The sequence below is a fragment of the Nansenia antarctica genome (genome assembly GCF_963989245.1).
Source record: "Nansenia antarctica genome assembly, chromosome: 2".
Classification (NCBI taxonomy): Eukaryota; Metazoa; Chordata; class Actinopteri; order Argentiniformes; family Microstomatidae; genus Nansenia; species Nansenia antarctica.
The window spans coordinates 85,155,006-85,168,416 of NC_137675.1; the positions used below are offsets into that span (position 1 = coordinate 85,155,006).

The 13,411-nt window shown below is 50.2% G+C and overlaps 1 protein-coding gene across 1 annotated transcript in view; it reads left to right on the top strand.

Moving 5' to 3' along the window:
• LOC308150787 (MBT domain-containing protein 1-like) overlaps positions 1-8,330 on the top strand; it is a gene marked incomplete at its 3' end in the record, with an annotated part of 29,169 nt that extends 20,839 nt beyond the window's left edge. Inside the window, exons 14-18 of the mRNA XM_080523583.1 lie at positions 497-568; positions 4,607-4,813; positions 5,983-6,058; positions 6,265-7,444; positions 8,211-8,330. Of these exons, the coding sequence (XP_080379709.1) occupies positions 497-568; positions 4,607-4,813; positions 5,983-6,058; positions 6,265-7,444; positions 8,211-8,330 (1,655 nt within the window). The remainder of the gene's footprint in view (positions 1-496; positions 569-4,606; positions 4,814-5,982; positions 6,059-6,264; positions 7,445-8,210) is intronic.
• Positions 8,331-13,411: the final 5,081 nt, after the last annotated feature.

Here is a 13,411-nt window from a genome sequence, read left to right on the forward strand (position 1 = left end):
TGCCCACATGCATGCGCAAACCGCGGAGGCGCGCTCGTGTTTCAAAACGTGCATGAAGTCTAAACTTAAGAACTTTTCAAACCACTTCTTAGAGCTAGGAGCAAAGTCAGATCGCATAATAGCAGGGGCGCCTAGTGCACTTCATTAACATATGAACACTCCCACAATGAGTAATATATGCACGGGAGTATTATGTCTTATGTGTGGGCGCCTATCGACACCTGCATAATAGCAGTAGCGCGTATGAAGCGCATAATAAGGGTGGCGGTAGGTCTTAACCTGGCGGTGCGTCTTAATTAAGACTTAAGACGGCAAGTTAAGAAGTGCATAATAGGGCCCTCTGTGTCTGTGGTCATATGAAGGTGTTGAGGCCTGTCATGGGGTCAACCTGTTGACTGCAGTGGGGAATAACTGAATAAAGTAATGAGCTGTGCGTGTTTGTGGGCGCGTGTGTGTGTGTGTGTGTGTGTGTGCGTGTGTGTGTGTGTGTGTCCAGCCTCCAGAGAGATGTCTACCAGTGTGTCCAAGCAGAGGAAGAAATCCCAGCAGTACAAAGGCCAGAAGAAAAGTGGGTCATCACACACACACCCCGCCCCCCCCACAGCTGCAGCCCCCTCCCCCTCAAAGCCTCCCTCCTTTTCCACACTCCCCTGCTCACCCCCCCCCCCCCCCATCTCTCTCTATCCCCTCCCCCTCTATCGTCCCTCCATCTCTCTCTACCTCTATTTAAGGGCAGTGCTGCCTTCTCCCCGAGGGGCCTCTCTTCTCCTATCTCCTCTCCCCTGCCCTCCCCTCCCCTCCTCCCCTGCTCCCCTCCTCCCCCCCTCCCCTCCTCTCTCTTCACACCTCAACAGGGCTCTAAAGCCCCCTGAGGCAGAGCTGCATGGAAGGCTGGTTGAGGGACTAGAGGCCGGAGGAGGTAGAAATGGGAGGACAGGCTCATTGTGATGCATTGAACGGAATGAGAAGTGGTATCATGGGACACACACAGCTCTGGAAAGAATTAAGAGACCACTGCAAATGTATCAGTTTCTCTGGTTTTACTATTTATAGGTATGCGTTTGAGTAAAATGAAAAGGTTTGTTTTATTCTATAAACTACTGACGACGTTTCCCCCAAATTCTAAATAAAATGATTGTCATTTAGAGCATTTATTTGCAGAAAATGACAACTGGTCAAAACAAAAAAATAAAAAGATGCAGTGTTTTCAGACCTCGAATAATGCAAAGAAAACAAGTTCATATTAATTTTTAACTAACACAATACTAATGTTTTAACTTCAGAAATCAAATTATCATAGCTTTCATGCATCTTGGCATGCTCTCCACCAGTCTCTCACATTGCTGTGAATTCAAGCAGCTCGGCTTTGTTTGATGGCTTGTGACCATCCATCTTCCTCTTGATCACATTCCAGAGGTGTTCAGTGGGGTTCAGGTCTGGAGATTGAGGCTGGCCATGACAGGGTCTTGATCTGGTGGTCCTCCATCCACCCCATGATTGACCTGGCTGTGTGGTATGGAGCATTGTCCTGCTGGGAAAAAAAACAATCCTCAGAGTTGGGGAACATTGTCAGAGCAGAAGGAAGCAAGTTTTCTTCCAGGACAACCTTGTACGTGGCTTGACTCCTGCGTCCTTCACAAAGACAAATCTGCCTGATTCCGGCCTTGCTGAAGCACCCCCAGATCATCACCGATCCTCCACCAAGTTGCATAGTTGGTGCGAGACACTGTGGCTTGTAGGCCTCTCCAGGTCTCTGTCTAACCATTAGACGACCAGGTGTTGGGCAAAGCTGGAAATTGGACTCATCAGAGAAGATGACCTTACTCCAGTCCTCTACGGTCCAGTCCTTATGGTCTTGTAATCCTCAGCCTGGCTCTTCTTTTCTTCTCGTTGATGAAGGGCTTTTTTCTAGCTTCAAGAGTCAAGAGTCACTTTATTGTCCCATCACTGGGAAATTTGTATTGGGCTTACACCCCACAGCAGCCAACAAAGAGCAACAGACAATACAGGATATTAGCACACAAACAGAAGGCGGACCGGATTAAAACAAGAGTGGGAATAAAATGATAAGCAAGATAAGTTACATTCATCTGGTGCAGTTTAAAAGTTTAACAGAAACGGGAATAAAATAATTTTTAAATCTATTTAATCTAGCGCGGGGGACTCTGAACCTCCTCCCAGAGGGCAGCAGTTCATACTCTGCATGTAGGACATGGGAGGGATTCATGAGAATTCTACTAGCCTGTCTGAGAGTAGCCTGTTCAAAAATAGACTGCAGGGATGAGTGGTCTTTCACCCCTATGATCTTCCATGCAGTCTGTATCAGTCGGACCAGTTTGGACCTTAGTTTTACAGATAGGTTACCAAACCAAGATGTAATGCCGTATCTGATGAGACTCTCTAAGACAGACTGGTAGAAAAGTAGCATACATTTTGGGTCAACACCATGAACTCTAAGGCGGCGTAGGAAGTGTAGTCGTTGTTGTAATCTGCTACAAAGGCTGTCTACATGAGTGCTCCAGGTGAGTGAGTTGTCAATGAAAACCCCAAGATATTTGTAAGAGGCGACCTGAGAGATGGATTGTTTGTGGATGACCACAGGCCTGTGGTCCCCAACACCTCTGGGGTCGAACACCATCTCCTCAGTTTTCTTAACATTTAAAACCAGGCAGTTAACATCACACCATTTAACAAACCTCTGGATTTCAGAATAATAGTCATTTAGGTCACTGTCCTTTTTGATTAAAGCAAGGATGACAGTGTCATCCGAAAATGTTATGATGCGGTTGCAAGGGTAGGTGCTTCTGCACTCGTTTGTGTATAAAGTAAAGAGCACAGGGGAACTGACTATACCCTGTGGAGCACCAGTGCTTATGGTTCTGGGTTCCGAAAGAGTGCCATTAACACTGACCCGCTGTGTGCGGTTAGTTAAAAAGGAGTGATACCATTTTATAGTGAGGGGGGGGGACATTAAGCCCATTTAACTTCTCAATTAAAAGGTGCGGCTGTTACACGACTTCAGCCCTGCCCCTGCATTCCACCCCAGCTGCTGTTTGCCATCCTTTTTGTAGGTCACTTGATGTCATCCTACGGTTGTTGTTTCAAGTTTATCGAGTTTATTGAGCGACACTCAAATGAGTTGGCGGTCATCCCGGCCAGTGGAGAGGCGTTTTCACCCTCTGCCAGACTGTAGCTTTGCTGTCCCCAATGTCTGCTGCTTGACCTTGTTCTCATGAACCGCTCGCTGTCTTTGAAATGTTACGGATGAAAGCAACCTGATGCTCGCTGTATCCCTCTGCCGTTAAAGCCAGGATGGAACCCTTCTTTTCCTCACGCAACTTTTCTTTCCAACTGCTTTGGCATACTTACTTACTTACGCCTATCGCTCCTTTTGGAGGAGCATAGGCCGTCGACAACAGTTCGCCGGGGTCCTCTGTCCTGTGCTTTGCTTTCCAGCTGTTCCCATGTCAGTCCACTCTGTGTGATGTCTGTCTCCAAGTCCCTGCGCCAGGTGTTCTTGGGCCGGCCTCTCTTCCTTTTGCCTTGGGGGTTCCATCTAAGGGCCTGTCTGGTGGTGCTGGTGTTTGGTTTGCGTAGTGTGTGGCCGATCCATCCCCACCTTCTTCTCTTGATTTGTTCTTCCACTGGTTGTTCGCGCGTTCTCTGCCAGAGATCGTTGTTACTGATGGTATCTGGCCAGTGGATGTTCAGGATCCGCCTCAGGCGTCTGTTGATGGATGACTGCACTCTAGTCATTGTGATCTTGGTTGTCCTCCACGTCTCTGATCCGTATAGGAGTACTGGCTTGATGTTGGATTTGAAGAGTCTGATCTTTGTCCGCCGACTGATTACCTTGGAGCTCCAGATGTTCTTTAGTTGGATGTATGAGGCTTTGGCATGGTCACTAGTGATTTTTTGATTCCAATAACTTTCGAGGTACTACTAGTTTTTCCATCCAGCTGGTCCTATTGCAAGAGGACCGTGATGACCACAGCAGTGGGTTTTATACTTTTCTGTGTTAAATAAGATTCAGTTCAGGTGATCACCGAGTCAATACCTCACTAAGTAGAATGAGGTGGAATGTGCCTGTGTTGGAATTCAACAGTCACTGGGATGGAATGGCTGCCATACATGTAGAGATGCTGATTGAAGAAAAAAATGGAGTAGTCTCACTTTTCATAATTTTTATTCCAGAGCTGTTTATTTGATATCATTCCTCATTCCATTTAATGCATGAATGAGCCTGTCCTCCGATTTCTACCTCCACCAGCCTCCCCAGGACCACAGTATGGTGGATATAGCAGTATAGACCCATGGCTAAAAAGGCCTAAATGATTTAGATAGAGGAAAACCATTTGACGTTATCTGTTCAATACCGTTGCACATTAAACAGGCCTGTTATTAGTCTTAATGTTTTAGATTATTATTATATATTAGATATACATCATATTTTGAGCCTCCATGTAAACGTAAATGTTATTTTTCCATGTTGATAATAAGTAACATATTAGCAAGCACAGGAAATTAGCTAAAGCTTAAGGATCATCTAACTCTCTTGTGTGTGTGCCCCGTGTGCGTGTGCGTGTGCGTGTGTGTGTGTTCTCAGAGAGAAAGCTGCCCATCGGTAAGAGGCCTGTGAGTCTGTCTGGCGTGGCGTTGACAGGGGGGGTGCCCCCCCCCCAGAGGAGCCTATCAGGGGATGAGAACATGACCCCCCCAGACTACCCCTCCCCCCCCACGCCTGTGTCTGCCTCCGGGACCACCCAGCCCCCCCCTACAGCCGCACAGGACCCAAGTCCCAACGGGAAACCAGGTACCCTAACCCAACCCACACCCTCCTAACCCAACCCACGCCCCCCACACCCCTAACCCAAGCCACACCCCCCAGTACAATCCCATGACCTCACAGTATAGAATCAGATGATGATGTCACAGTATAGAATCAGATGAAGATGTCACAGTATAGAATCGGATGATGATGTCACAGTATAGAATCGGATGATGATGTCATAGTATAGAATCAGATGATGATGTCACGATATAGAATCGGATGATAATGTCACAGTTATATGACTCTGTATGACTTTGATTGAGGCTGCGTTCGTAAATTCGCTCTGGAAGTCTGACCAGCACTCATGGAACGCCTCTCGTCCAATCAAATTAGACAATCGGTCCCTTTACGAAGGGTGAAACCCAGTGTGCGCTCCGGCGCTCTCAGAGCGAATTTTTTTACGAAAGCAGCCAGTGACTGTATGACTCCTCCTCCTCGTCCTCCTCCCCGTGTCAGCAGGAGTCCAGGTGAGGCTGAAGGAGGAGGAGGAAGAGGAGGAGGAGGAGGAGGAGGAGGAGGGTGCCGAGGTGGAGGACTGCTCCTTCCCCCAGGCGTCCTCAGACCCGGAGACCAACGCCTCCACAGGCTACTACATCAAACAGGAGCCCTGAGGAGGGCGCTAGAGAGCTACACACCACCTCCCTCCCTCGACAGCCTCTCCTCCCTCCCTCCCCCCCCCCCCCCCCCCCCCTCCAGCCCCTCCTCCCCCCAGAGACCAGCTAGTCAAGTCAAGTTTATTTGTATCGCACATTTTTCCTACACAAGGCAACTACACCAGGAGTCCTGAAGAGGGCGCTGGAGCACTAGTAGACTCCCTCAGCCTCTCCTCTCTCCCTCTACAGCCTCCCCTCCCTCCCTCCCTCCCTCCCTCTCTCTCTCCCTCCCCCAGCTACTACAGCAGGAGTCCTGAGGGGGGCGCTAGAGCGCTGCAGATACTTCCACCCTGAGGCCAGGAGCTCTTCATCCTACAGATCATGTCCTCTCTCTCTCTCTCTCTCTCTCTCTCCCTCCCCCCTCTTTCCCTGCTTCAGACCCCCCCCCCCCCCACAGGCCACTCCCACCCCCCCTGTCTGAGGAACTCTGAGGGGGGCACAGTCAGCCAGCTACAGACCCCCCCCAGCCTGCTCTCGCCTGCCCCCCCCCCCCCCCAGATACAGACCCCTCCAGCCTGCTCTGCTTTCGCCCCCCGGCCCCCCCAGACACAGACCCATTAGCGAGGACTGCAGGGTCAGGTTCGGGCCAAGGTCAAGATCACATCAAGTGCACATTCCAGTGTCAAGTTCAGTTTCCACTTTTTTATCGTCAGCATTTGGATTCAACCAGCTGGCCAAGTAGTCCATCAGTCACTGAACCCCCCAACCAACCCCCCTTGACCCCCACCAACCCTCCAACCTGCCCCCTGACCCCCACCAACCCTCCAACCCCTCAACCAGCCCCCTGGCCCCCAGCAACCTGGCCCCTGGCCCCACCAACCTACCCCTTGGCCCCCACCAAACAACCCCCTGGCCCCCAGCAACTGGCCCCCTGGCCCCCACCAACCAGCCCCCTGGCCCCCACCAAACAACCAGCCCCCTGGCCCCCACCAAACAACCCCCCTGGCCCCTGGCCCCCACCAAACAACCCCCCTGGCCCCTGGCCCCACCAACCAGCCCCCTGGCCCCCACCAAACAACCCCCTGGCCCCCACCAAACAACCAGCCCCCTGGCCCCCACCAAACAACCCCCCTGGCCCCTGGCCCCCACCAAACAACCCCCCTGGCCCCTGGCCCCACCAACCAGCCCCCTGGCCCCCACCAAACAACCCCCCTGGCCCCCACTAACCAGCCATCTGGCCCCCACCAACCTGCCCCCTGTCCCCCACCAAACAACCCCCCTGGTCCCCACCAACCAGCCCCCTGGCCCCCACCAAACAACCCCCCTGGCCCCCACCAAACAACCCCCCTGGCCCCCACTAACCAGCCATCTGGCCCCCACCAACCAGCCCCCTGGCCCCCACCAAACTACCCCCCTGGCCCCCACTAACCAGCCATCTGGCCCCCAGCAACCGGCCCCCTGGCCCTACCAACGTACCCCCCTGACCCCTACCAATCAGCCCCCTGGCTCCCACCAACCAGCCCCTCAACCAGCCCCCTGGCCCCCACCAAACAACCCCCTGGCCCCCAGCAACTGGCCCCCCGGCCCCCTGGCCCCACCAACCAACCCCCCTGTCCCCCACCAACCAACCCCCCTGTCCCCCACCAACCAGCCCCCCAACCCCTCAACCAGCCCCCTGGCCCCCACCAAACAACCCCCTGGCCCCCAGCAACTGGCCCCCCGGCCCCACCAACCTACCCCCCTGACCCCCACCAACCAACCCCCCTGGCCCCACCAACCTACCCCCCTGACCCCCACCAACCAACCCCCCTGGCCCCACCAATCTACCCCCCTGGCCCCACCAACCTACCCCCCTGACCCCCACCAACCAACCCCCCTGGCCCCACCAACCTACCCCCCTGACCCCCACCAACCAACCCCCCTGGCCCCACCAATCTACCCCCCTGGCCCCACCAACCTACCCCCCTGGCCCCCACCAACCAACCCCCCTGGCCCCCACATCCAAGCATTAACCATGAAGGCAACAGTCCAAACTGAACCCAGACCAGCATCACCCTCCTCCTTATTCACACAGAAGGCTTCCAGGCGAACGTGGGGAAGAGCAGAGCAAGTCAAAGCAAGAAATAAAGAAGAGAAAAAAAAGAGAGAGAGAGAGAGAGTAAAAAAAAAGCGTTGCTTGCGTTAAAGGACAATAGCTTTGAGTTTCTTTTCAGTTTTTTCTTGTAGAAGAAGAAGAAGAAGACAAAAAAGGAAACAAAAGAAAACCAAGCTTTTGGTTTTTTTGTACGGTTTTTGTTTTAAAAGCCAAGAGCCTTTTTTTTTACCGCACCTCTGGTGTTTGTTATTTCTGACGTAGGATAACTGGATGGATAGGCTGTGCTAGGAGGGTGTCGTGAGTGAATAGTCACATGTTTCCCCCCCCCCCAAAAAAAAACAAACAGGGTGTGTCAATCAACGTAGGTATCATATGGACTAAACCTTACTGCTATAAAACAATCACTCTGACATAACACCGCTACAGCGACGACCATCTTAACCTTAACTCCCCTCTCGGGGGGGGGGTCGATCAGTGACGTACCTATCTATCCATCACCCCCCAATCAGACCTGTCCCACACGCTACTGTGTCCTACTGGCGGGGGGGGGGGGTGGATTAAGGACAGGCCATGTCACCAAGTCAACCATCTGACATCTGCCCCCAAGTCGTTGGATCGGCAGTTATGTCTTTAACGACACGACCAGCGACCGCCATTTGACCTAGATGTGTTTCTGTGCTGTGTTGGCCAGATCGTCACACCAGGCATCCCACACACAGTGTCTTATTTGGCATGGAAGGCAGATATGCCTGGCGGGGGGGGGAACGGGGAGCGAGCGAGCGCGGCCGGGGAGGAGGAGGGGAACAGCTGACGGAAGGCTCAGGTCTCCCAGCAGCCCCCCGGTGCCAGGCGAGACTGATATACCTTACCGTAGCAGGTTGGGTCTAGGGGCGACACCGGGACAAGGTTGGGGCTGTCAGGAGCTCATGAACATCGGGTCTGTTGAGAGGTTTGGGAACTTGTTGTACCCGGGAAGGTTTGGCTGTGCTGTGTTCTCTTAAGAGTCTCACACACACACTCACACACATACAGGAACACGTACACACACACACACACACACACACACGCACACAATCAGTCACACACACACAGTCAGTCACGCGCGCACACACACACACACACACACACACACACATGGACACAATCAGTCACACACACACACACACAGTCAGTCACACACTTACACGCACACAGGCACACGCACACACACACAAGCACATAATCAGTCACATACACACACACACAATCAGTCACACACACACACACACAGGCAAATGTTAGTTCAGTAATCACTCTGACTGTGCCTAATATTGTTCTACATTAAAAAAGAAACAGAATATGAGCGGAGAAGGATATTGAACTGAGCCAAGTATACCGGTCATAGCTATGCTATAGTTATCTTCATCCTCGTCATCGTCAGTATTTCATCCGGGTTTTTTTGGTTTCACATTTATCACCCCTCCTGTGGGGGGTTTTGACAAAATGATTGTCACAATATTGAATATACAATCTAAATGTATAACGTTAGAAATGTATTTATGAACGTTACCCGTAGTATATAGCAACAAGAGCCTATTAACAACAAACATGAATGATGATGATTTAATTTCGTGCCATTATGAAACATCAGGAGGGGGGGGATTATGATTATATAACACATATTATATACATCCAGTATGGAACACAGACTGCAAGCCATGCGCTCACTTTATATAGCAGTAAGGTTGACACATGTACTCTCAGGAAATCTTAGTTTGTGTTGTATAATAATCTCTCTGTCGTGCCGTCGTGGGGTGAGATGTGCTGTGATTGGTTGGTTGGTTGTTGGCATGCCGATATCAGACACAGGTGGATAGTCAAGTGTTTTAGACACACAGAATGTGTCCTGACACCTGTCTTAAAGCTACAGTCTTGCGGTTTTCCATCTTCCGCTCCAGAGTGCTGGCCCCCGACACGTGTCTGGGTTGGACTGTTTTGGGTTCGGGTTTCTGAGGAAACCTGGCGTCCAGAACCGAAGAGTTGAATGATGATGTCTCAAATATCGTAGGAGTTCAAAGTTCAAATGTCTTACGAGCGGCAGTTGGGTTTACCGAGACCCAGGCCTTACGGTTTATAAAACTGTACAAAGTGGCGAGTCAGAACTCTTTGACTGGGAATGTAAAACCGCAGATTGTGGCTTTAATTCAACCCGTCACTCACTGATGTACAGCAGAGACCTATCGGTTCCGCTTGTGATGGCAGTTCCGTTTTTCAGTGGCTGTGTATTTGTCTCTTCAGTATGTTTATAAGCCTGTTATAACCCACGTGTGTGTGTGTGTGTGTTTGTGTGTATACTGTATGTCACTGTTCTATGATGTATAAGTGTTTGTTTTGAGCGTTTTCTTCTTTTTTTTTCTAAGGGTGTTCTGTTTGATTGTTGGCGTTGTCATAGTGTCTTACTGTGTAACTGACGTGCCAGTGTGTGTTTCATTGTCTGGTTCTGGTGGAGTGGAGCTCAAACTGGGTTGAAAGTCACAATTTCCGTCAGACCCCCGGATCAGAAGAGTACCCGGTTATGATCCGATACTTGAAAGGTGCGCTTGGTTGAGTTTGCTTGGCGCGCCGGTGTTGGGTGGGGTCTACGCCCTCGGACTATTCCATTGGTTCCACGGCTGATGTTTTTTTTGACATGCTACAGATCATCAAGACAGAAGGCCATTAATGTAGTCACGATGTCTCTAATTCAGTCATGATGTCTAATTCAGACATGTCTCTAATTCAGTCACAATGTCTCTAATTCACACATGATGTCTAATTCAGTCATGTCTCTAATTCAGACATGATGTCTCTAATTCAGTCATGTCTCTAATTCAGACATGTCTCTAATTCAGTCATGATGTCTCTAATTCAGACATGATGTCTAATTCAGACACAATGTCTCTAATTCAGTCATAATATGTTAATTCAGTCATGTCTCTAATTCAGTCATGATATGTAAATTCAGTCATGATATGTTAATTCTGTCATGATGTGTTAATTCAGTCATGACGTCATGGCTACAGGACCATTTGGGAGACGGCTGTCCGATGATCATGCTCTTGCTCTTCAGCCCAGTTCACATCTAGGATTCGCAACGCAACTCGAGTTGCAGCGGTCCGAATGACCCTGCGACGGCTCTGCGACGGCAGTAGCAAGGCGTCGCCGGCGATTTTGACTTGTCAAGTCTCAGCAGAACGTCCAGGTTCTTTGGAATGTCTGCCGAGTTCTATCTCTCTGCAACGTTCTAGAACCCGTTGCGTTGCGAATCCTCGATGTGAACTGGGCTTTGGGTTCACCCCTCTGACTACACACTGTGTTTCAGAGACCAGAGGACGGCAGAGAGGTTCATCATGTTATGTTGCTGTTATGGCGCGACTGTTTCAGGGCACAAACATTATTCCCCTGCCCTAACCCCCCCTCCCCCTCCCCTAACCCTAACTCCCATCACCATCACCCCCCTCCCCTAACCCTAACTCCCATCACCACCACCCCCCTCCCCTAACCCTAACTCCCATCATCACCCCCCCACCACCCCCCTCCCCTAACCCTAACTCCCATCATCACCCCCCCACCACCCCCCTCCCCTAACCCTAACTCCCATCATCACCACCCCCCCCCCCCCCACCACCCCCCTCCCCTAACCCTAACTCCCATCACCATCACCACCCCCCTCCCCTAACCCTAACTCCCATCACCACCTAATTTTAATAATTTTAATTTGGCCATTTAGCAGACGCTTTTAATCCAAAGCGATGTACAATTACGAATTACAGGGACATTCCCCCTGGAGTAACTGAGGGCTAAGTGCCTTACTCAAGGGCACACTAGTAGTGGTGTGGTTTCAGGCGGGATTTGAACTCACAACCTTCCGATCACAAGTCCAACTCACTATCCACTAGACCACCACTACCCCACCTCCACCACCCCCCTCCCCTAACCCTAACTCCCATCACCATCACCCCCACCACCCCCCTCCCCTAACCCTAACTCCCATCACCACCCCCCCCCCACCACCCCCCTCCCCTAACCCTAACTCCCATCGCCCCCCCACCACCACCCCCCCCCCTAACCCTAACTCCCATCACCATCACCCCTACCCCCCCCCCCCCCCCCCCCCCCGACATGTCCGTCTATGAGGAGCCGCGTACCAGGACTGAAGGGTCTGGTGGAGGGGAGGTGAGTCTGTGGGAGACTGGGTGGTTTCCCACCAGAGCGTTCCCACCCCAGAACAGATCATAGAAACGCACAAACAGGAATCTATAGGGCTATGTTATTCTCCTGAGGACGGTGTGACAATTGTTACAGTTATTGATTTTTTAACACAATGTATAATCACAATGGTGTTTGATATCAAAGAAAACAAGACTAGAAGGTGTGTATGTATGTGGATGTGGGTGTGGATGTGTGTGTGTGTGTGTGTGGGTGTGGGTGTGGGTGTGTGTGTGTAACCACACTCTGCATGCAACAGTGTGAAAATCATGTCCTCTTGTGCTTTGTTTAACTGGTGTCTTAGCTCTCTTGGTTTATGTCTAACTTACTGGTCTTTGGACACTTAACACGGGTCTGTGTGTGTGTGTGTGAGAGTGTGTGTGTGTGTGTGTGTGTGTGTGTGTGAGAGTGTGTGTGTGTGTGTGTGTGTGTGTGTGTGAGAGTGTGCGCGCATGTGCAAATGTATGTGATTGTTGTTTCTAATGTGAAATCCCCACATGATATTGTCTTTGTATTATGGTGCTATATATATTTGATAAAGTGATGATCTTTTATTAAGAATGGAATGATTTTCCAAAAACTGTGATCATGGTTGAGAAATGTCGGTTCTCTTCACGGTATTCTCGTATTTTTGGATACAACTATAACGAAAGATTTGTATTGAATGTCTAAGAGTTTTTTTTTAGCATGGCACTTGTACGATGACTATGTTTCTTGTTTTTATTACGTTTTTCTGTACGTTTTCTTAATTGTCGAGTATGTTGTTTCAGTTCCTTGGTTTCCATGGTGATTGTGCTGTGAACATGACGTTTACTAAGCTGTATCAAATATGTACAAATGTTATAAAAAAAACTAAAAAAAAACTAGATATGTATTTGAAGAAAGAAATTAAGATGTTTACTTTCATTTAACGATTTTTAATACATCTTGCAATTTTGCAGCATGGTTGTGGAAAAAAAAAGCATTGTGTCAAATAAATTATTCACTTTTACTTTTTTTACGCAGAATAAAAGTGCAGTATTGAAATGTCTGTGTCCTTTGTCTAGACCGTAGAGATGGAGAGAGGGAGGGAGGGAGAGAGAGAGAGAATGAGAATATGCTGCATCATCTTACAGCATTGCTCTCCTATATGAATCCAGTAGAATGCTGAGTCTCATAGAGAATACCCTAGCTCTGTACCTCCACGCCTAGGGGGGGGGGGGGGGGTCCCCTTACTAACCCTGTTACCTCTGTACCTCCATGCCTAGGGGGGTCCCCTTACTAACCCTGTCAGCTGTGTATGTCCAGCCTTGGGGGTCCCCTTACTAACCCCCGCCCCCCGATAAATATGATGACCCTAAAACAACTGTTGCATTCCAGCCAGGCTTTTATAGCCATCTGAGCAGCATGATCAGCAGTTCCCTCCGTGCCTACGTCCCCTCTACCCCCCTGTACACTTTCTCCACTGTAGATTTAAGCAATATCACACTCCTGCTGTTGTACTGAATGTCAGCACGGCTGTGATTCGGTCGTTTGTACGAGGCCGCAGGCCGAGGGCCGAAGATAATCACAGCCGTGCTGATATTCAGTAGCCTATAACTGCACGACCTCGAGTGTGATATTGCTTTTATACAGCAGTTCTACAAGCGGCAATTCTTAGTTAACAGTAATAAGCGATTACAGATT